Source organism: Dermacentor silvarum, chromosome 3 (genome assembly GCF_013339745.2).
Source record: "Dermacentor silvarum isolate Dsil-2018 chromosome 3, BIME_Dsil_1.4, whole genome shotgun sequence".
NCBI lineage: Eukaryota > Metazoa > Arthropoda > Arachnida > Ixodida > Ixodidae > Dermacentor > Dermacentor silvarum.
In genome coordinates, this window is record NC_051156.1 from 225796936 (window position 1) to 225819806 (window position 22871).

General features: G+C 47.3%; 1 protein-coding gene across 1 annotated transcript in view; it reads right to left on the reverse strand.

Moving 5' to 3' along the window:
- LOC119445245 (uncharacterized) overlaps window positions 1-22871 on the reverse strand; it is a 120487-nt gene that overhangs the window by 46479 nt on the left and 51137 nt on the right. Inside the window, exons 9-10 of the mRNA XM_037709566.2 lie at window positions 9856-9977; window positions 6369-6517 (exon numbers count right to left, since the gene is read on the reverse strand). Of these exons, the coding sequence (XP_037565494.2) occupies window positions 6369-6517; window positions 9856-9977 (271 nt within the window). The remainder of the gene's footprint in view (window positions 1-6368; window positions 6518-9855; window positions 9978-22871) is intronic.

Sequence of the window (22871 nt, forward strand, 5' to 3'; positions counted from 1 at the left end):
TGGCGAACCAGTTTTACAAGACGATATTAATGTCTGTCATCGAGTCTTCACAACGAAACAAAATGAGCAAAACATAGTCTGTTTAGTCCGTCGGGAGAAACGTAATTCCTTCCTAGCCAAGGCAATATATATTAGAAACTTTTTTGATTTGAAAAAATTTTAAGATGCGGTGGTCGGAGCCCCTCAGTCCCTTAGCCAAGGCTAAGAAAACAAACCTGATGACCTCATATCTTGGCTACAGTTCTACAATGCCTGTGTTTGTGAATAAGCAGCTGCTTGGGGCTACTGTGGCCGAAAAGAGGAGGACAGGCTGGCGATTTGTCTGGACAAGAGACGGAAGGATTTTCGAGAGGAAATCTCGCCCATGCTGCGTGTTACTTCTTCGAGTGACTACCAGGTCGAATGATGTCATAAATATCACATATTGTAGTCAGTCTTTTTTTTTTTCACTGCTGCCTTCGTGTCCCGTAAAACCTTGTTCCGTAAAATACCTGGCTGGAAATGGTAATATGCCTTTTTTTCATGCAAATGGACGGTCTTTAGAACCTAAGCATTACGAAATTGAATAGTTCATTGTTAGCACGGGTAGCACGGGGCGTACTGTTTAACATCATTATGGTATCTGAAACTTGGAACACAAGAAATGCTGTGCCTTTTGCTATTCCAGCTTATCGATTTTATATTAAACCGTCTTCGACGCAGAGGAGGCGGTGTACTGTTGTTGTCTATGACTGGTGTAAACGCGACCATTGTTGACGAATTCTGTGTTTCAAACACTGACTTCGAGGTTTCAAGTGCGCGTAGTGGGTGCAATTTTTCTCTGTTGTTTACCGTCCTCCCGATGCTGACATTTGACTTTCCTCTGTTTTCTTGGGAAATATTTTGATTACATTCGGTTCGTGGTTTTGGCGCGTAAAACGCAATAACTTAATTTAATTACATTCGGGTTAACAAATACTTCGTCTTCCTTGCCGGTGATATTAACGTCGACATGCTAAGACCTCAAAAGCAAAGAGTGACTTGTGAGCTTACTGCAGTCAAATTAAAACTGTTGACGGATGGGGTAGCACAAGAAAAAGAAAATTATGCAAAAAATGAATTATGTGATACTTGCGCCACCTTCTTGACGTAGTGCAAGATGCCGTATACTAGTGGGGTACTTGCTTTGATTTTGGTGAAGCAGCATACTTGAGAGAGAGAGAGAGAAAGGCATTCACACAAACGTGAATGATGATGACATATACATATGCATTGAGTGAACGTTGAAAAACCCCAGGTGGTCAAAATTAATTCGTATCCCCCACTACGGCATGCGTCGTAATCAAATAAAGGTTTTGACACGTAAAACTCCAGAATTTGTATCACCAACTAGCCGGTTAGTGTCTATTAAATTGCTCTGAGTAAGTTTATTCAGTGTGCAGAGTGTCCCAGCTACCATGCACCAAGACTTAAAAAATACGCAAATGCCACGTAGCTGGACAGAACCGAGGTAATAATGATGTTTGCCGTCGCTTGCTACGTGGCATTTGCATGTTTTTCAAATCTTGTTGCATGATACTTAGGACACCCTGTATAGTTCCTGAAGTAGGCGAAATCGGCAACAGCACAGTTCCTGAAAAAGGTCGTGCGATCTGAAGGCAATATGTTGCTAGTCAGTCTCCGGTATTCCAAGTCTGCGGAGGGAAAATATCTTAAGAATGCGTGCCATACTTCCCTCTCCCCCTGTTCGCAATATTTTTTCGAATTTTAAATCTCAGAGGTTGACGGGTATGCTTGATGATGATTCTCATTATTTTATTGGCATCCCCTTCGGAACGGGGCACCGAAAAGTAGCCACCTGCCCTGCTTGAACAAATAAGGTTTTAATACATCTATCGCAATCTAGAACTTCTACCTATCTTACCTTGATCTTCTCTTTTATAATTAACACATATATCTATACATTCCATGTTCTCCAAACGCTTTTCCTCGGGTCATGTCCTGCAAGCCCGTTCTAACTTCCTCGCTAGTTATAGAAGGGGCCTCGATCTGTATCCTGTTCATCACTACTTCGAATGAAAGTAGCTTGGCTGCTCTGGGTACTGTACAGGGCAGTATAGAATTCTTCCGCTGCTTTTACTATGTCATCGAAATTACTGATTCTATTACCCTGCTTATCTTTCAGTGCACACATCTTGCCTTGTCCTATGCCAAGTTTTCTTGTCACTGATTTCATGCTGCGTCCATATTTTACTGCATCCTCAATATTTTCCACGTTTAATTGCGGATATCCCTTACTTTCTTCTTGTTGATCAGTTTCGACAGTTCCGCGAATTCTATCTCATCTCTCGAGTTTTACACTTTCACGTTTTGCCGTTTCTTTATTCGGTGTTTTGTTACTTGGGAGAGCTTACCTACTGGTTGCCTTGGTGCCTTACCTCCCACTTCAATTGCAGCTTCTGAGATCAACCTAGTTACGGTTTCGTTCATTACCTCTATGTTGTCTTTATCTTCCTTTTCTAAAGGTGTATATTTGTTGGCGAGCACCAGCCTGAATTGGTCTGCTTTTACACTTACTGCGTCTATGTTGGCCTGTTTCTTCTTGACTAATTTTACTATTTCTCTCTCCAAATTGAGAGAAATCCGAGACCTCACTAACCTATGGTCACTGCACTTTGCCTTGCCTAACACTTCTACATTCAGCACTATGCTTGGATCGGCAGAGAGTATGAAATCTATTTCATTCCTGGTTTCTCCATTAGGGCTTTTCCAGGTCCACTTCCTGCTACTGCGCTTCCTGAAGAAGGTATTCATTATTCGGAGTCTATTCCTTTCCGCGAATTCTACCAACATCTCTCCTCTTGCATTCTTAGAATCGATGCCGTAGTTGCCAATTGCTTGCTCACCAGCCAGATTTTCCCCCACTTTTGCATTGAAGTCACCGATGACTACAGTATACTGAGTTTGCACCTTTCTCATCGCTTATTCAACTTCTTCATAAAATGGCTCTATTTCTTCATCATCGTGACGGGAGGTTGGGGCGTAGGCTTGTACTACCTTCATTCTATACCTCCTATTCAGATTTAATACTACGACTGCTACCCTCTCATTATAATGCTGTAATTTCATCAATGTTGTCCGCTTTGTCCTTACCCCGTATTATCTGTTATCTGGGAGACCTCTTTAGCAGAGGACGTGGCCGTTAGTCAGCACTGTATTAGCCTCACCAGTTCTTCTAACCTCACTAAGGCCAATATTATCCCAGACAATGCCTGATAATTCCTCAAGTAGCCCTGCTAAGTTAGCCTCACTCGAGAGGGTTCGCGTGTTCAACGTGGTCAGGTTCAGCATAAAATATTCAACAAGATAATTTCCAATAAAATCCGGGCAACACTAGACTTCAATCAACCAAGAGAACAGGCTGGTTTCAGGAAGGGATATTATACAATGAATCACATCCATGTCATCAATCAGGTAATCGAGAAATCTGCGGAGTACAATAAAATTCTCTATGTGGCTTTCGTAGATTAAGAAAACGCATTTGATTCACTAGAGATACCAGCAGTCATAGAGGCATTGCGTAATCAAGGAGTAGAGGAAGCATACGTGAATATCTTGGGAAATATCTACAAAGATTCCACAACTACACTGGTTCTCCACAAGAAAAGTAGAAAGTTACCTGTAAAAAAAGGGGTCAGGTAAGGAGACACAATCTCTCCAATGCTATTCACTGCATGCTTAGAAGAAGTATTCAAGCTGTTACACTGCGAAGGCTTAGCAGTGAGGATCAACGGCGAATATCTCAGCAACCTTCGGTTTGCAGATGCCATTGTCCTATTCAGCAACAATGGGCACGAATTGCAACAAATGATTGAGGACCTTAATGGAGAAAGTATAAGAGTGGGGTTGAAGATTAATATGCGGAAGACATAGATAATGTTCAATAACCTGGTAAGGAACAAGAATTCAGCATCGCCAGTCAGCCTCTACAGTCTGTAAAGGAGTACGTTTATCTAGGTCAATTACTCACAGGGGACCCTGATCACGAAAAAGAAATTTACAGAAGAATAGAATTGGGATGGAGTGCATACGGCAGGCATCGTCAAATCCTGACTGGGAGCTTACCACTGTCATTGAAAGGAAAAGTGTACAATCATTGCATTCTGCGGGTGCTAACATATTGTTACGGGGTGTGCAGAAGGCGTTTATTGCAAGGAGCCGTAGGGCAAGTGGGTGCCGATACTACACGTCGTCCTTCTCTACCTCACTGCTCTCCTAATGTTGTTGTTGCTGCTGATGCTGCCGCTCCACTACCTTTGACGCACTGTTAACAATATTGTCACGAAAAAGAATATTGAAAATGTACCCGGCCCACATAACCGCTAGACACTGTTTCTCGGAGCTGGAGTAGTTGATTTCGGCGCGTGAAAGGGTGCGACTGGCGTAAGCGATCACGCGCTCAACGCCTTCCTGGTGTTATGCTTGCGTCGTTATGCACCCCGGTGTCAGCGTCCTCGTCAAAGTGAGCGAGGACGGGTGATTCCTGCAGGCGCTGCCGTAACTCGGTGAAAGCGGTGTCCTGCTCATCCGTCCCAACGAAGGGTGTGTCTTGTCGCGTGAGGCGTATGAGTGGTTCGGCGATCCGGGAGAAATTAGCGATGAAGCGACGATAGAACGCACACAGACCGAGAAAGGGGCGTATTGCTTTCTTGTCACGAGGAGTCGGAAAAGCATCAACAGCAGTTTTTTTTTTTTTTTGGTCAGGCTGGACGCCGTCGGCGTTCACGACAATATTGGGCAGAAACTTGGAGGTAAACAAAGAAGCTCGAGAACAAGTTAAGAACCGCGCAAAGAGCGATGGAACGTAAAATGTTAGGCCTAACATCAAGAGACAGGAAGATAGCGGCGTGGATCAGAGAGCAAACGGAGATAGCCGATATTCTAGTTGACATTAAGCGGAAGAAATCGAGCTGGGCAGGCCATGTAATGCGTAAGGATGGAAAACCGGTGGAGCATTAGAGTTAGAGAATGGGTGGCAAGAGAAGGGAAACGCAATCGAGGACGGCAGAAAAATAGGTGGGGTGATGAAATGAGGAAATTTGTAGGTAGAAATTGGAATGAGCTAGCGCAAGACAGGGCTAAAGTTGGAGATCGCAGGGAGAGCGATGGGGTGTGTCCTCCCTGTGTCATCCTGGAGATTCATTTCAAGTGGATACGTCTTGCAAACTCATCGGCTGCAATCCGTAAGTTGCAATGTGTCGTAAAGTAATTAGCTTAGAAGTTAATCAGTTAATGTTTGTTAATTAGTTGAATATATGTTTTGATTTATCCTGCTAGTAACGTCCGCCTCTTCGAATAATCCAGCTCAACGAGAAGAATTAGGCTTATCTGCAACAGGCGATTTTTTTTAAAATTCCGGAAACTGAAAAATGAACGCGTATATTGCAATGAGAAGTCGTTCAGGCGACATTCTAGACCTAAAACGAACTACGCAACAAGGTAAGTAGAAGAAGTGGCAATTTTATTCCAACTGTTTCGACCGGTGGACCGTTTTCACGAGACGCATACTCGCTGTACGCGAGAAGCGGAATTAAAAGGTTGGTGGCGCGTCAAGTGGCGTGGTTGAACGTAGCGCTGCTGCGTCGTCTGCACCATGGTTGTCGGAGCAGCGGACACTTCGCAAGCAGCAGTGCTGCGAAATAATTCATCAGACGTTTGTTTCTCAGCAGTATTCTCGACCATTATTAAAATTAAATAAATTGTGGGGTTTTACGTGCTAGAACCACGATGTGAGTATGAGCCGCGCCGTAGCGGGGGACTCCGAATTAATTTTGAGGAGTTGCGGTTGTTTAACGTACACTCCATGCACGGTACACGGGTGTTTGTTTTTAAGAGAAGCTTTACAGGCTCACAAGTGTCGGCGGTGGTGGTGTCACGCTGAAAAGTGGGCCGATCCTGGCGATAGTGCACGAAGGGTCCAAGCTGAATGGCACATAGTGACAAAAAAAGAGAGAAAGAATAAAAAGAAAGAAAGAGAGGAGAGATAGAGAACGAAAGAGATAGAGAGAGGGAAAGAGATAAAGGAAGAGAGAAAGAAAGAGATAAAGAGAAAGGAAGAGAGAGAGAAAGAAAGATAAATAGAGAGAGAGAAAGAGAGAAAGAAAGAGAAAATCATCACGAAGGTCAGATACACAGACGACAAGCTTCGCCTAGCCCCATTTTCTCGACAGGGGTAGGGCTGGTGTTTCTTTTTTTCGCTCCAAACGAAATGTGGCCGTCGCTGCCGGGATTTGATCATGTGCCCTCGGGCTTTGCAGTGCAGCACCAAAGCCACTACGCCACCACGGCGGATTATTCCCAATCATAGAAACGGCTCATGCATTGTTCACCTGCTTGGTGGAGATGACGTATCTGTGGGTGGCCGTCATCATGATGGTGCGTGGTAGGCCCCCCGAGAAGCTACCGGAGTCGTGCACAGTGGCCATGATCACCTGGTTGCCCATAGGGTCGCGACCCGCATTCACTGTCATCTCCAGCCCTGCGATGGGTGCAGAAAGCGCGGCGAGGTTTCCACAGCCGCCAAATCGCGGTCGTTTCGGGACATCTGGGTGCCTTCGGCTGTACATTTCCCGCATACACAGTTTCACCGAGAGCAGTGGCCGGCTTGTGAGCGACGAAATACGGCCGCTTTCTGAGGCGATCCTGGACTCGAAAATGTTCCCATCCCAACGAGTTGAAGAGAGCGCCGGCCCTCGACTGAAGAAGGCGCTACGTACGCTTCTCAAGAATTTGGGCGGAGAGTGAAGCGTTTAGTGACCACTTCTGCCTAAGGGCGGCGCTACCATCCACTTTCCGAATCGACGAGTGGAGGAACGTTGTACAATACAGGGGTAATGCTATCAGTCATGAATTGTGATGGACTGTCAATAAATGTGTTTCATAACTGTATAACATAGTGCAGAATATTTCATTTGAGTGTCGAGGTGTTAGGATGAGGCTATGTGCACTTTCTAGCGAGTTTTCATTATTACGGGACCATTAAATCTCCATTTATCGTACGGACACTCGCGTCGCGTTTTTGAAATAAAGGTATCGTGTCAGCGGCCAAAGCAGATGCACAAGCCAATTATTGGGCGTAAGCTTTACTAGAAGGAAGAAACCAATTTTTCGCTATTGCCAACGGGACACCAACACCCGCATACATACATTGTCGTGTCTTTAGGAAAGTGATCGTGTGGCGGCACAATGAAGGGAAATGAAGGCACATCGACTACTTACACGCCGCTGAAGGTCTGGGTACATATCTGTGTACTCGACTTGTCCTTGCCATCACGGTACAGAAATGGCAAGGACAAGTCGAGTACACAGATATGTACACCGTGAATTAAGGGACTAAATAAGTGCCAAAGGATCAGCGCCCGTATTCATCAAAAGCTTTTACGCTAGGAGCAAATTTCCGGCCAATCCTGATGCGCGACATACCATTAGTGAAGGCGACCGGCCAATGGCAAAGAGCGAACGAAAGGCTTTGTGGATCCTGGATTGCTTATTGTGAATTCGCCATCGCGATTGGTGGTTACGGGCCCTGATGTAAGGAAATGGTGCATATGAGAAACGCTTGTGCATTTATTTCTCACAGTTGTCCTTTCAGCGCTGGCTATATGTTTGGGAATGTCATTAAAGAAACCTTATACTTTTTGCGTCTCTATGTTCATACCTCGAAGCCTTCCCCGTTGTTTAGCTCTTTCCATGTGGCAAGAAGTTTCACCAATCTGCTCTTCCTTCATCCCTTGCCGAACTATGCGTCCACCTCCGCACTGCAGCAGCAGCAGCAGCGATGACGATGACTGCTGCCGTTTGAGAGGAAACCAAGTTGGCGACTGCCTTGTTGAACTCGCGACCACCTGTTTCTCATTCTGATTCGCCTATTTGCAGAACTTAGTCTCAGTTTCCAGCTTTCTTGCGATGTTATTCGCAGTGGATAAGGATAGAAAAGGCCTACATTATTCCCTATTATTACGAAGAAAAAGCTAGGCAATTAGTAATTTTATAACTAATTGGAGCGATCTTGCGTTACAAAACTGCCGAGTGGGCTATGAGGTACGGTCGTTGTTCACTAATTTGTGTTCACTTTCACTGAAATACAGTTGTCGCAGCCAAAGGTCGAACGCGCGACCTCGGCCTTCGCAGCAGCAAGCCACTGGCACTGAGCCACTAAGGAAGGGCAAGACGTCGAAACATACTGGAGTGCCATAATGGAGCGCATTGGTCTGCGCTCCAATTCTCGGTGGTCGATGCTGTAAAGAAGTCAGAAGGTCGCATTCTTTAAGTGAAATCATACTTGACAATTGTGTTGCGCAAGCATCTGCACATCCTGCTTCTATAGAGCTAGCTATAGCTAGCTCTGTAGCCTTCTCATTCTGTTCATTGAGCGCCGGTAACGCTCAAATTTATCATTTCGGTCACACTTGCCTACTCGTTCATGATCGGCTCCGAGAGAGAGAGCGGAGAATATTCTTCAAGAAATGGCAGATAGTTCGCGGCTCCTCGGCCTGCTACTATCCGCCGGGATAAAGGGAAGGAGAGAGAGAGAGAGGTGACGGTATGGACAGGAATACATGAATAAATAGTCTTTCAGATATCATATTGTATTGTTCATTGCACTTTGCAAGCTCGCTTTGGCTTACACCACCTGCGACTGCACACCTGCCTTCGATAAGAGGAAACTATCACCAAAAGTAAGTCACCCCTTTCAAGAGAAACCTTCAGGAACGTGACAGGACTGGCAGGCACGCGGAATGATGTGTGCTCCTTGGTTAAATTATGCGGAATCTGAAGCAAGATGCAGCTGATCGAGTATTTCGGAGAAAGTGAGGTGAGGATACCATGAAGCAGTTGCAATAAAAACAGAATGCCTGTGCGAATATGTCGGCAGCAAAGTTATGGCAGTTACGACAAAGTAATAGTAACATGACAAAAAACAATGTTGCTGTTATTAAAATGGTGATGGTATGTACTTATATACTTTCTAAACCCATTCTACGATTGCGCTGTTTGATCTAGAGGTGCCACTAAAGACGACCGATTCATACATAAATTCACGAAAAGAGTCTGAGGAAAGGTGTTGGAGAATTCAGTTTTCTTGATATTAGATAAAGAAAACCGACTAACTCGACTGCTGCAACGAGACGTCTGACGAAGGAGCGTTGCCGCGCGCGCCGCTGTGCCATCACGTGATTGCTGAGGGAGTCTGAGGGGGAAAGGCCACAGCTGGCACCGTTCCAGGGCACGGACGGACGGACGGTCGGACGCCGCGAGTATGAGCCATTAAAGGCTTTCGCCTTAATACCGTCGACGGTCTCCCTGAAACATTGGATGTTCAGAACGAGTCCATGGCGTACGGCACATATTTCTAGATTGCGTGCTTGTATGAAACACATTCGAACGCACACGCGCATCTACGTCATACAAGCGGCGACTCTGTTGTGTCATGCAGGTGCTTACAACCATCGCATTCCGCGTACATCGGAAGCAAACGTGGTGTTCTTGCCATATCGAACGCAGCATACGGACGCGCGAGTTTCTGTGCTCATTTCACAACCATGCTGAAGAAAGGGCACGTTCTCTAGGATGCTCGGGTCAGTCTCTCATCGTCATTAACACAAGCGTGAAACCTGACCCTTCAAACGCCATGACACTGGCAATATGCACATCTTGAGAATGTTCTGGCAGTATTTAAGACCAAGTTTTGGCAATATGTAAGCGTGAATAGTAAAGACCGCGAGTGCGATGTGCTCATGCGTGAAGTGCTCCTGTGCGGCGAAGCTGGCAAACGGCGTCTGTGTCGCTAAGCCAAACATGCCCTCGCCAACTCACTATATTTCCAAGGCTCGGGGCACTCGTCGAATGCGGTTTCCGGTTCTCGGAGCTCCACCGTCAAATCGAAGTCCATGGAATAGCAGACGGTGTGAAGCACGTACGTGTACGCTACCTTCCACCTGGTGAAAAGCGGACAGAGACAAAGGAGGGGCAGCTGTGAAAATGGCTGGATCACCGTACGTTGAACTGTGTGACAGAGAAGTATGCTCTGTGTAACCCTGCACCTCTGTGATGGGTGACTGTCAATGTCAGCTAGACTCAACAGAATACCCGCCTGACATGAGGTAGTCTTTCTCTCTGCCTTGTGTATGCAGGATAGTGCAGGCAATGACGGTGAGCAAGCAGAGCGTCTGACAAGATGCTTCTTTCCTGAATTCACTGCCGTGCTACGGGATATGATTGTCGCTTTTATTGTAGTAAACGAGCACTGCAACGAACAAAATAAGCACGCGACCACTGTGAACATATTCCTGGAGCACGCGTGTAAGCAGGAAGTGCGGCGGATGCTATTATAGGCATTATATTCATTAGCAAACGCAGGAAGTAAGCGTTCATCCGTGGGATCCAACCTATAGGTAGAGCTAACCCAGACGTAACTGAAGCGGTTGGAAAGAGCTTGCGTTCGGTTACTTCATTCCACTTATCCGGAAGAGGATTGCAAGAGAGCATTAATATCGTAGTACATTTTATTTATGCAAAGCCGCATCACTTGTCGCCAGCACTTTACGGCTTCAATAACGACGCTGCCGGGAAGCTTCGAAACGATGTGTTTTTGCTCCACGTCAACAAGACAGAGATAGAGAAAGGTTAGCCAGTGTAGACCGGCTGGCTGTTATGTGCTGGGGGAAGAGGGTAAAGGGAATTAATGACGATAGAAAGAGACACAAGCAAAAAAGGACAAGAAAACAACTATATACATGATTACGGTGGGGCCCGGCCGCCTCAACAAAGAGGTCAATATCGACCACCATGCAGTAGTCGCGCCACTTCGTCAAAAGGGCTCTACCATCAAAGAAAGATCCTGCAGGTCATTTACTAATTAAAAAAATGACTTTGACTGTATACAGGGTGTCCCAGCTATCACGCAGCACGATTTTAAAAAAGAGGAACGGCGTTATGCGGAGCAAACCTAGTGCGTATTGTTTCCAGTACAGTGGATTAGCCGCCAGTAATTTTTTCGTTACTGAGATTTAATTAGGTAATTGTTATTAATTACATAACTCGAGAAGTTGTGTTCTAATTATCAAAGTGTCCATGAGAAAGTTGTAGAGCAACATGAAAAACTCCCGATACAGCTTTCTGTTGCTCAATACGGGCTACATAAAAGTGTTTTTCCGAGCATGAAAGAAGACCGCGAATACATGCAAAGTGCTTCGAGCGGCCAGTCGCGCGCCAATTCTGCGTGTATTCGCTGGCTTCTTTCACACTCGGAAAAACACTTTTATGTAGCCCGTATTGAGCAACAGAAAGCTGTATCGGGAGTTTTTCATGTTGCTCTACAACTTTCTCATGGACACTTTGATACTTAGAACAGTACGTGTCGACTTAGATAATTAATTATAAATATTACTGTTGCGCAAGCAGCCGTGGCGACAGCAGCTTGTGACAGGGGGAGTGACGTCACTAGCCTTTCATATATAAGAAACCAGCCTGGCGACTGATTTCATTGTTGCTGCAGCACCGTGTGGGTAGGCAACGCATAGTTAGAACAGCCGAGTCGCAGCGTGAATACGAGGAGCGGCTTGGGGAACAGCAACGGCAATGCGACCAGCGGCGGCGTGGTCGTATTGCCGTGGAATCCAGCGCAGGGGAAGTCCACATTCTCCGGTGGTTGAATAATGCACCGGAGGAGGAATTGAGCCATGAAGCGTTCCATATCAGCAGTTGTCTTCAACAGCTTCGCTGGACATCCACTTTCGCAGGGCTCGGATGGCGAGTCAATCTTTTTTTTTTTTTTGTGTGTGTGTGTGTGTAAACGTGACTCAATGGCTTTTCAACAATTTGACTAACTGTTTGGCCGGTTGATTGGTTGGGTCCAAAGGCAACGCATGAGTTACGAAAGACGCCGTGAATAGTTGGGGGGAGGGGGAAATGTTTGAACGCATGTTGGTCTTTATAAAGCACCTGAAGCACGGTTTAGGCGCGTCTGTGCATTTCCCCTCCATACGAATGCAGCCGCCGCGGTCGGGTTTTGAATCCACGACTTCGTGCTCAGCAGGGAGGCGCCATACATATATCAGTCAAGCGTTGAATCACAGGATCCGGCAGTGAAATAGCTCAAAAGATAGAAGCACGTAGAGAAAAAAATTAAGTCGCGTTATTTTTTCCTACGTGCTTCTATTCTATGAACTGAGAAACACAGATAATGATGCTAATTAAACAGAGAAAGTTTGACACGGGCGCGTTCTTTTGCTATACTTGTTCATAATGCGCAACCGGCTTCGCTGAAACCATGCACAACTTGTAGAAACCACAGCCTTCTGATGAAGCATAACTGCGAGTCGGCCTAGTTGGAACAGATTCATATTCTTAAATTTTTGCGCGCAAACAAACAGGGACGAAGAAAAGGAGACACAAGGACGAGCGCTTTCTAACAACTGATGTTTATTATTGAAGAACCACCGGCTTAAATACCCACAGATCTGCGCGATCCTGTCAATAGAACGTGTCAAGAGCGCATAAAATAATGCTTGTCATGAAATGCTGCTACGCGGTCAGCATAAAAAGCAGCAATGTTCATAAAACAAGCACAAAAGGCGAAAACGCGTTAAAGATATGATGACAGCAGCGAATTCTCTTTATCTAACAATGAAACAGAAGGATGACTGATGCATTTTTCTTTTTGTTTTTCAATCCAGTGAGCTTCCACAATTTCTCTCGCGGTTTGATTTCTATGCCTAAACAAAATAGCGGTGCTTTCAAGACAAGGTGAGCACGCATGTTCTTCACAATGCATCGCCAAATGCGTACTAGGGCGACCTTTGACGCCGTCAAAGGTCGCCCTAGTGCACCCTAGTAGCACCCTAGTAGCACCCTAGTGCACCCTAGTGCACCCTAGTAGAACCGATGCTGGCGTCATGCTCTAGATTAATGAAAAAACTAAAACAGGATAAAGAATCATGCACAAGTAATCAAAGACAGAAAGATTTAGCTTCTAAGGTGTCAGTGATTCCGTATGTTCATGGCCTTTCACACAGACTTAAGAAGGTGGCTGGGAGTTACGAAGTAAAAGTGGTGTTTTCAGCAAAAAACAAAATAGGTAGTGTGTGTTCTAAGGTCAAAAGTAAGTTTGAAAGTAAGGATGATGCTAAGAAAGGATGTAGTATAAAACATCCACGTAAGAACCAATTTGTCGATTGCGCGATGAACGTTGTTTATCAGATTCCTTTGACTTGTGGTCATGTGTACGTAGGGCAGACTTCGAGATGCGTTAACACGAGACTAAGGGAACACTTGTCTAGTGTCAAAGGTCGCCCTAGTACGCATTTGGCGATGCATTGTGAAGAACATGCGTGCTCACCTTGTCTTGAAAGCACCGCTATTTTGTTTAGGCATAGAAATCAAACCGCGAGAGAAATTGTGGAAGCTCACTGGATTGAAAAACTAAAAGAAAAATGCATCAGTCATCCTTCTGTTTCATTGTTAGATAAAGAGAATTCGCTGCTGTCATCATATCTTTAACGCGTTTTCGCCTTTTGTGCTTGTTTTATGAACATTGCTGCTTTTTATGCTGACCGCGTAGCAGCATTTCATGACAAGCATTATTTTATGCGCTCTTGACACGTTCTATTGACAGGATCGCGCAGATCTGTGGGTATTTAAGCCGGTGGTTCTTCAATAATAAACATCAGTTGTTAGAAAGCGCTCGTCCTTGTGTCTCCTTTTCTTCGTCCCTGTTTGTTTGCGCGCAAAAATTTAAGAATATGAGCCTTCTGGTGTGTGCGTCTCCTAGTCTTGGGAATCCTCTGACCCACCGCTCTTGACTCGGTGAGGCTGACAATGCTCGACGATTCATGTTGAAAAAGAAGGGCGGCAGATGAGGCGTCGAGCGGTGACATCATGCGAAGAGAGAGATAGAGAGAGTTGACTAAAGTAAAGACATAGAGGTCGGCCTGAGCTTGTAGCCTGCTACTCTTCTCACCGGTAAGAGGAGAAAGGGAGGAAAAGACTTAGCATACGTATTGTAATGCCGTCTGTGTGGAACTATACGTAGCCAGTAACGCATTTTAATGGACTTCGTAAGCCACACTCAGCTCATGTTCGTGCCTGCACTGAAAATTCAGCCCAGTACACACGCTAACACTTTCATGGTGAAACAGCGCTAGAGACAGACGAACGAGAGGAGAACACAAGGACGAGCGCTGTCCTTGTGTTCTTCTCTCGTGCGTGTGTCTCAAGCGCTGTTTCACCAAGAAGGTGTCGTGCCAACTAGCTCGCGGCTAGACCCATGATAACACATTCTTTGATTGACTAACATATCCTGTCATATTCAGCATTCATTGATTCTATGTGAAAAGGAGTAGCCGATGCCGCGTACAGAGACCGTATAACGTAAAACTATTCCATTCTGATTTTACGCTAAGCTCCTGACGTCAAATTTTCGTAACTGCCAATGCAAGCATCAGGCGGTGACCCGCATCTTTATTTAAACAGTCTAATCAAGCGCTCTCCTCTTTCATAGGAGGTCACCTTTACTTGCTTTGAAAGCCAATAGCATTGCCTACCTTGGCAGGTTTATCGTATCTAATTGACAGACAAGACGCGAGGAACACGCAGAAGTGAAGAGGATATCGGGAGCCCTGTAAGCGCTACCGCATTTATTAAGATAAACATTGAACCAACTCTGGTCCATTGAGGACGGCCCATTCAAAGCATTCGCATTTAATTCGGTCTCGTGTCTCATTAAGCGTGCCGCAAAGAGAGAGATAGAGAGAGCAAGGAGAGGAAAGGCAGGGAGGTCAACCAGACGAGCGTCCGGTTTGCTACCCTGCACTAGGAGTAAGGAAAAGGGGGAATAGGAAGAGTAAAAGAGGGAGAGAGTGAGTACTGAGTACACGTGGGTCGATGTACAGGGACACTATAAGCAGTTTCTTAAACCGGTGCACTTCAAATACTGTAATAATGCACGCATCGTTTTTTGTGCCAGTGACGGGTGTAGCCACGGTCCGAGTATCTTTGACTCCGAGAACGGTCTTTAGTCCAGTCGGTTTAAAGTTGTCTTGAGACAGAGGCGTTGTACGTCGTAGCGAGGACAAATACACAATAGGCGCTCGATGGTTTTCTCGCACCTACAGGAGTCTCACATCGGGCTCTCGGCCATTCCCATTCGATATGAATAAGCGTTCGTGAACGCCACTCCCAGCCACAAGCGGCACAGCATGGTTGTTTCGCCGCGGGAAAGGCTAGATGGCAGTTGTAGCCGTAGCAAGGGGTCCAGCTCATGCAACCGGCAATTGAAGGTACTTGAACTCCAGAAAGCTTGTGACTTTTTGCGTGCAGGCAGACGAAGTTCCCTGGCAGTGCCGTCCTCGCCAAATGTATTGGACGCGTCTGGGTGTCTTCGTGGGCAGATCGGGCAGCCCTGTCAGCAATGTCGTTGCCGACAATGCCACAGTGAGCAGGAATCCACTGGAAGACTATACTGTGCTCTGTTTCCAGAGCATTGTGGTGTACTTCCCTGATGTCGGATATCATCTGCTCGTAAGTTCTGTGATGTAAGGCTGACTTGATACTGTGAAGGGCTGCCTTAGAGTCACAGAATATGACCCATTTCTGTGCGGGCTCTTGTTTGACCGGAGGTCACAGCTGCATGGAGGGCCGCAAGTTCTGCCGACGTATAGATGTAGTCATATGTGACAATTTGAATTTAACTGCAACTTGCTTGGCTGGAACGACGAATGCGGCAGTTGAGCTGGTAGGTGAGGTCAAACCGTCGGTGTATATATATATATATATATATATATATATATATATATATGTGTGTGTGTGTGTGTGTGTGTGTGTGTGTGTGTGTGTGTGTGTGTGTGTGTGTGTGTGTGTGTGTGTGTGTGTGTGTGTGTGTGTGTGTGTGTGTGTGTGTGTGTGTGTGTGTGTGTGTGTGTGTGTGTGTGTGTGTGTGTGTGTGTGTGTGTGTGTGTGTGTGTGTGTGTGTGTGTGTGTGTGTGTGTGTGTGTGTGTGTGTGTGTGTGTGTGTGTGTGTGTGTGTGTGTGTGTGGTATGCAGTCATGCTATGTCTGGTGCAGTAATAGGAGCGTCAGTTGCTTCAGAGCCGGCGATGGATGATTGGCCTTTTTGGTGATTCCGGGAATAGTAAAATTCACTTGAGGCTGTCGTAGGCACCACAGGGGAGGTGAAGGCTTCGCCGCCGGTGTATAAGATGACGGTACGCACTCTTGATGGGCGCTAATCACTTTTGAAAAGGTCGCTTGAGGTTTCTCGGCTGGTAGGGAAGCTAGGTGATGGTCGGGGATTCTTGACAGATGATGAATGTGTGCTCTGAGGAAGTCGACAGCTACATGTGTCTGGATCGTATGGTCGCTCGCGATGGCTATTGTTGCTGTTGTTGAGGTGCACCGCGGCAGCCGTAAACACGTGCGTAAGGCTTGACCTTGTATGCTCTCCAGAGCGCGAATGTTCGTCTTGCATGTATTTGACAAAACTGGCAGACTGTAACGAAGGAGTCCCAGGAACAGTACCCTGTACAGCTGCAGTATAGAATGGACTGGTGTACCCCAGTTTTTCCCACAGAGAAATTTGAAGACCTGAGCAATAGCAAAGAACTTCTTCTTCAGATAGACGCGGTGAGGGGTCCACAAGAGGTTGCGGTGGATGATGACACCCAGAAAGCGATGCGTCTTAACATAGGACACAGCTTGACCGTTGATCGAAACGGGATACAATGACATTTGTTTGCGTGTAAAGCCAACCAATACGCACTTTTCAGTAGACACACTGAGGCCTTGTTCTCGTAGATAAGACGCCGTCAGGTTGCCGCCCGCTGAAGCCTGGCCCACACCTGAGGGCGAGTCGCTGCAGAGGCCCAGATGCAAATGTCGTCGGCGTTTATAGAGACATGAACTGTCCGTGGTAAATACTCCACAAGTGTTACCAAGACGAGGTTGAACAATAAAGGGCTCAACACTCCACCCTGCGGCACACCACGGCAGATGCAATGTTCCGAAGTTGGGCCGTCTTCAGTCAGTAAGAAAATGCCCCTCTCGGTCAAATAGCCCCGAATTCATTGATACATCTGACCACCAACGCCCACAGCCTTAAGTGAGTTCAGTATGGCCTCATGGGTGACGTTGTCGTATGCCCCTTTGACATCGAGAAAAAGTGCAACTGGTAGGCGCTTGAGGATTTTCTGTTCTTGGACCCAGTAACAAGGTCAATAACATTGTCGATGGATGAGCGACCTCGACGAAAGCCAGCCATGGCGTCCGGATAGATGTTGAATCGCTCGAGGTACCATTCCAAGCGAGCAAGAATCATTCTTTCCATCACTTTGCCGATGCAGCTCGAAAGCGCAATCGGACGATATGAGGATAAATCAAGCGGAGACAGCAGCAAATTTACTCCGTGCACGTTTACAATATGCGTACAGCGAAATCTTGCGAAATTGATTAATCAAGTCACCGTGCTCTTCTTGCGTCACTAGTGTAACAATTGGCGACTAAGCACATTCTTCAAGCGAAATATCGAAAATTCACCGACTGTGAGCCATGCAATCATACGAAGAGTAGCTAAATATAAATATGAAGATTGAGAACACGTGCAGGCAGAAAGCACAGTATTCCGAAGGCATTCCTTTTCTACTTCTTGCCGTTATAATGAGTAAGACGGTAATTGCTGGCGTTTGGCGTAAGGACACTTGACGCAATTAACGCACTCTAGGAAGCTGAGCTCATGATAATGAGTGAGTCGGATGCTTGGGGCCGTTATGTGTACCCGCGGCGAATTGAACGCGCCTTCTCTTTGCACTCGTCCTTCACTCATTAGCGCTCGCGTGCCGTATTAGACAGTGCTGGTTGCACGCGCACTCTTCTTCATTGTTCACTTGAGAACTTAAGGAAAAGAAGTTGTGAACAATAATACCATTTCTGGTAATTACTCGTTGCGCAGTTGTCCTCGCCTTTTGGTTCTTCTGACCAAGCAATAAGCACTCGCTAACTACTGCGCGCGTTCACCGAAACTGCGCGCTGGAGACGATACATATAATGCGATCGCGCACTTTGGCGAGAGTGGAAGAACGGAATCGGTCATAGCGCAGCTACTGATGTGCGCATACCTCTGTGTGCGAATGCATTTCTCCCGAATCAGCGCCTTTCTTACGGCGTACCGACTTGTTTTCTGTTCCCTCTATTTAGTTTTGCTGTATATTGTATACCATGGAAACTTATATCATTGCCAACTTATCTCATTGTTCAGCAAGCACAGAACCGCAGATATGTTGTCTTATTCTTGCTGCGGCGCTAGCGAATCTGTGACTGAGCTCGTCCCTGTAATACCATCGGGTTACTGACAAAACAAGTTGTGTGGAGGAGGTGTCCTTCGAGTGTAGTACACTCCCAAGCGGCTTTCTGCCCCTCCCCCCTTTCAACCTCCATTGCAATGAATGACAGGCATTGAGCCTGAGCGTGTCAGATGCAGGGCTAATCTTTGGCAACCTCGCAGATAAGAGGACCGAGGGGGGGGGGGGGGGGGGGGGGCGCCCCACGCCGCAAGGTGTCCGTCGCTTTATCGCCAAGAAGCGCGCGCGCGCGCGTAATTCAGCGAGGCCTTCCGTGACCCAGTTCAGCGACGCGACGCCACCACTTCTGCTGGCTGACACTGCCGTCGTGTGACGACACATTCGAGGTAAACGACCTCAGCGGAGACGCCGTCGCACTTCTTTCCGGTCTCATGCGAGCGAAACAGGAACGCCGTTTCTCGACGAGCTTTCACTGCATACCCGGCCAGCGTCGTGTCGGGTCAAATTTGCGAGCATTCAAGCACGCAGCCCCTTAGGTAGAGTCCACAGTGTGCTCGACACTTCTGTCGCGCACCAGTGCGTGCCATATAGTCCCGACACGCTGTTTGCGTCCCGGAAACATGAAGCTCAAACACGTTGTCAAGAACTGCGCAAATAAGCATCGACCACACGAATGGACAGCACGAGTCCAGCTTGCGCTGTTATTCTCGAGACGTCTTAATTAAAGAAATCATTGCTCGCTAGGGAACAAGGGAACGAGACACCGTTCACTCCGCCGTCAGAACATCACTGGTGCGGTCGTTGACCGCCTGCGCTCCGGAGCGTGCGAGCGCACAGTAATGGATCCGCGATTGGATTTGAACCGATGATGACAGCCGCAGGATGTCTTTGATCCGAGTAGAAATGCAGGCAAACCGACACGGCTGCGGCATCAAGCTTTCATAGAGGCGGAGTTTGGCTAGCTCCCATTGTGCTGCAAACAACTTGATGTTAGAAATAACCGAATTTACACCACATTTGAGAAGAGCCAACTGATATGCGAAAAATTGTTCCGCCTCGCTATATTTAGTGCCCGCGAATTATTTCTTTCTAACTATCAGCATGGATCAACTTTGCGAAAAAGTCAAGCATGACCAGAGTATGTTGCTTCCGTTATTTCCCCGGCGGTATGAAGTCGAGGGTGGAGCGCAGCTTGAGGCCTCCGCGAGCCGCTCTGTGCCTTCGCCTTGAGTCATAACGACGCTTGATGGCAAAACAAGGAAACACAGAGAAACCACTCGCCGGCTGATTTTTTTATTTGGACATAAAGGAATAATTACCTCAGTGGGCATGTCAAAAGCGACAAAACGCCAACTTCCTACTCAGCTTTGGCGTTCCTTCAACTTTCCCAAGGCTGCAGCTATTTTCGTTCGACCAAAGCGCACTGTCACTAAATGTTGCGTTGCAGAGGCCGTATTTATGATTGATCATTTTCTGCGATACTCCCTGGTGAGGCAACCCTCCTCAGGGCGGCGACCATTTGTTGTTAACGTCGAGGTTTTTCCACGCTCATCCTGTCAGCGCACTCGGCGACGGCACATAAATTAAGACTGACGCGGGAAGTGCGCTCAATCGCAAGTTTCTGTTGTTGCTCCCGCTCTTCTTGGGTTGACGAGAGAGAGGAAACCAGGAAGGCTAACCAGATCCCGTTTTATTGCGATAGCAATTATATGGACACTCCAAGCGGATTTCTGCCGTCGTCGTCGCCGTTGCCGTGGGGTTCCGTATGAAGTCCAAGGGCGATAAAATCGCCGCCGCGCGCCGTATGCTGTACGTGCGAGTAAAAGCGCGCGAGGGACACGCGCTTTCACGGAGGGCGACCGCTCGGCGGAGAGCATACGCGACGTCTTCCGTCGTGCGAAAGGCCGTGGGGGATGGGAGGGAGGGAGGGGAGGCGACGTTTAGCTGCGGCACCAAATGCGCATCTTGCGACCGGGCGCAAGGGGAACGGGCGACTCAATCTCTAACGCGAAAGGAGGAAAGCGGGAAGGCCGCGCGGGAGGGAGGAGGCGCGGCGTCTACTTTGCCAGCAACTGCGTACTTGCACTTTGCGCGGTTGCGGGGTGTCGCGCGCACCGGATCTTGAAAGCGATCTCCACACGGCTCTGACGTTTGTATGCGCTGCGCTTTCGCCGCTCAGTTTCCGTTGAAGCGATAGACCGCACGAACCTGCGCTCGCTGCTGCTGCCATCGCGCTTGCTCACGCCAGCGTTTTGACAGTGGTTGCCTGCGGTCATCGAGTATGGCCTATTGATGTTTGCTTGTGCACGCTGGCTTCCATGCATGCTTGTTCATTCAGTTAGTAAGGTAATGTGTCCAAGTTTATGCAGCCGATAAAACTACTATCCTTACTCCGTATAGCTCTCTACTAAATTGCTATCGTAATTGATGCTTCGCGTTTCGGGCGAAGCTGCGACTTTTTCTACCCCGCAATTGGCTTGACGAGAATATATCGGGATCCAGGGCGCTTTCTTAACCCACTAGTCTGTATCGCATTATCTGGCTAATGAGAAATGACGCATGGTTTAGCAATCGCTTGAGAGCGGTCAGTCGCGCTTTTGACATCGGAAATTTTACTCAATGCTGCGAACTTGGTGTATTTCATATTTTCTGATTACCTCATATGGGACCCGTTAAAACCATTGTTGTGAACTAGTAGAGAAAGTTTGTGTCACAAGAGTGGGTCTTGTTGGTCTTGTTGTTGGCCTAGTTCGTATACGGGTTCACAATGGAAGAAATGACACAACAGAAGACAACGCATATAAGACAGGCAGGTATCTCCTCTAGGTAAATCTTATATGCCGTCTTCTTGTGCGCCATTTCTTTTTGCCACACAACTTTTTTTTAGAAAAGAGGGGGGGGGGGGGGGGCGAGCCCATGCAACGCGGTTGAATAGTAGAACTGCCTTCTCACCCTCGTGGAGTTGTGATTTTGCTTTCTCTCTTTAGCAACGTTGGCACAACTTCGAGGACGGGTGGCCATATTTTGTAAATGAGCAGCGGTACTCAAAAGAAACGCTTCGCATTTAAGCGTCTCAAGCGTTTTTGAAGTTCCCACGCAGGCAATGGCGCGTGATGTCATACGATCATGTGTGTCCATGAAAGAGAAAACTATCATCCACCCGAGAGTAGCGTGAAGCGACAAAAAGAAAAAACCGTGCGAGTTTCTCGGTAGCTCAGAAACAGCTCAAGAAAAATTCGTTCTGGTCGGCGATCGGAAGCGGCGCCAAAGCCTTCCTTGGGCGGTCGCTCTACCATCAGAGCTAACCAAGAGGCTAGCAGATAGCGCAGCGAATGAATCGACAGATCAAAGCAGAGGACACAGAATGTGACAAAACAGGTCTGCGGAAGCCTGCCAGGTGGAGGAAGGCTCATGAAGTGGAAAACTGTCGTCCAGCCGGCTGTAACACTGCAAAGGAAATGAAGCCCGAAGCTACTGAGGAATGTTTCTTCAACTACAATGCTTTCTTCGCGAGAAACCCGTATGGCTTTCCTCAGTAGCGTCAGGCCAACAGTGGGCCGGATGATAATTCTGCCTTTTTGTGAACGTTCCTCCACCTTGCGGGCTTCCACAGAACTGCCGCATATGTCGCACCTTCTTTTTTCTCTCTTGTTTTTCACATTCCCGCGGGGGATCCCCGTGTATCGGTGCTTTGTTTTTCGGCACGTGCTCACTTGGTACACCGGTCAGCCATGGCGTCAGACGTCATATCTCATCTATAGCCGTACACGGTTCCAAATTTCGTATCCTAGAAAAATCCCGCTGCGGTGGCCCAGTGGCTATGCGCTGCTGAGCACTAGGTCGCGGGTTCGATTCACGACGGCCGCATTCCGATGGAGGCGGAATGCAGAAACGCTCGGGTACCGTGCAGCCCAGGTGGTCGACATATAGTGCCTCCACTACAGTATGACCCAGCTGTGCCGACTTTCTTGACTTTAAATCCCACTATTTAATTATCAATAAGAAAGAAAGCTTTTTACAAACATTTTGCTACGTCGCTGCCGCCTACAAATAGGTGTCGGCTGTTTTAGACGCTAGATAATCTTTGAAAGTGTGCGTCTCTAGCGGATGATTACTTTAACGAAGTAAAATGCTTGTATGCCGCAGTCATGACACGTTTCGGCATACCACAGCGCATCGAGACGTAGAGACAGACCTACATTTATTTTAAAGCGAAGCTTTTATATATGGCTAGGCGAAACGAAAACGCGTCTGTCCGTCGCCTGTCCCCAGAAAACTATCATCATCAGCATTGGCTCGAGCGTCGTCACCTTCTTCCGCAGCTGCAGCTCGTTGGCGCCCCTCGTTGCGCTCGTGCCACTGCTCCCGCGTTCGTCGTCTGCTTCCACAGCTGGCTGCGTTGCCGCTCATCGTTCCAGCGTAGAATTTCACTTCTGTTCTGTCGTCGTAATGGGGAGGCGCCGTTTACGGGGGTATGCGCCATCGATTATTAAGGGGGTATGAGCCATTCATTGTCTTACGAAACGGACAGATTTAATTTTGA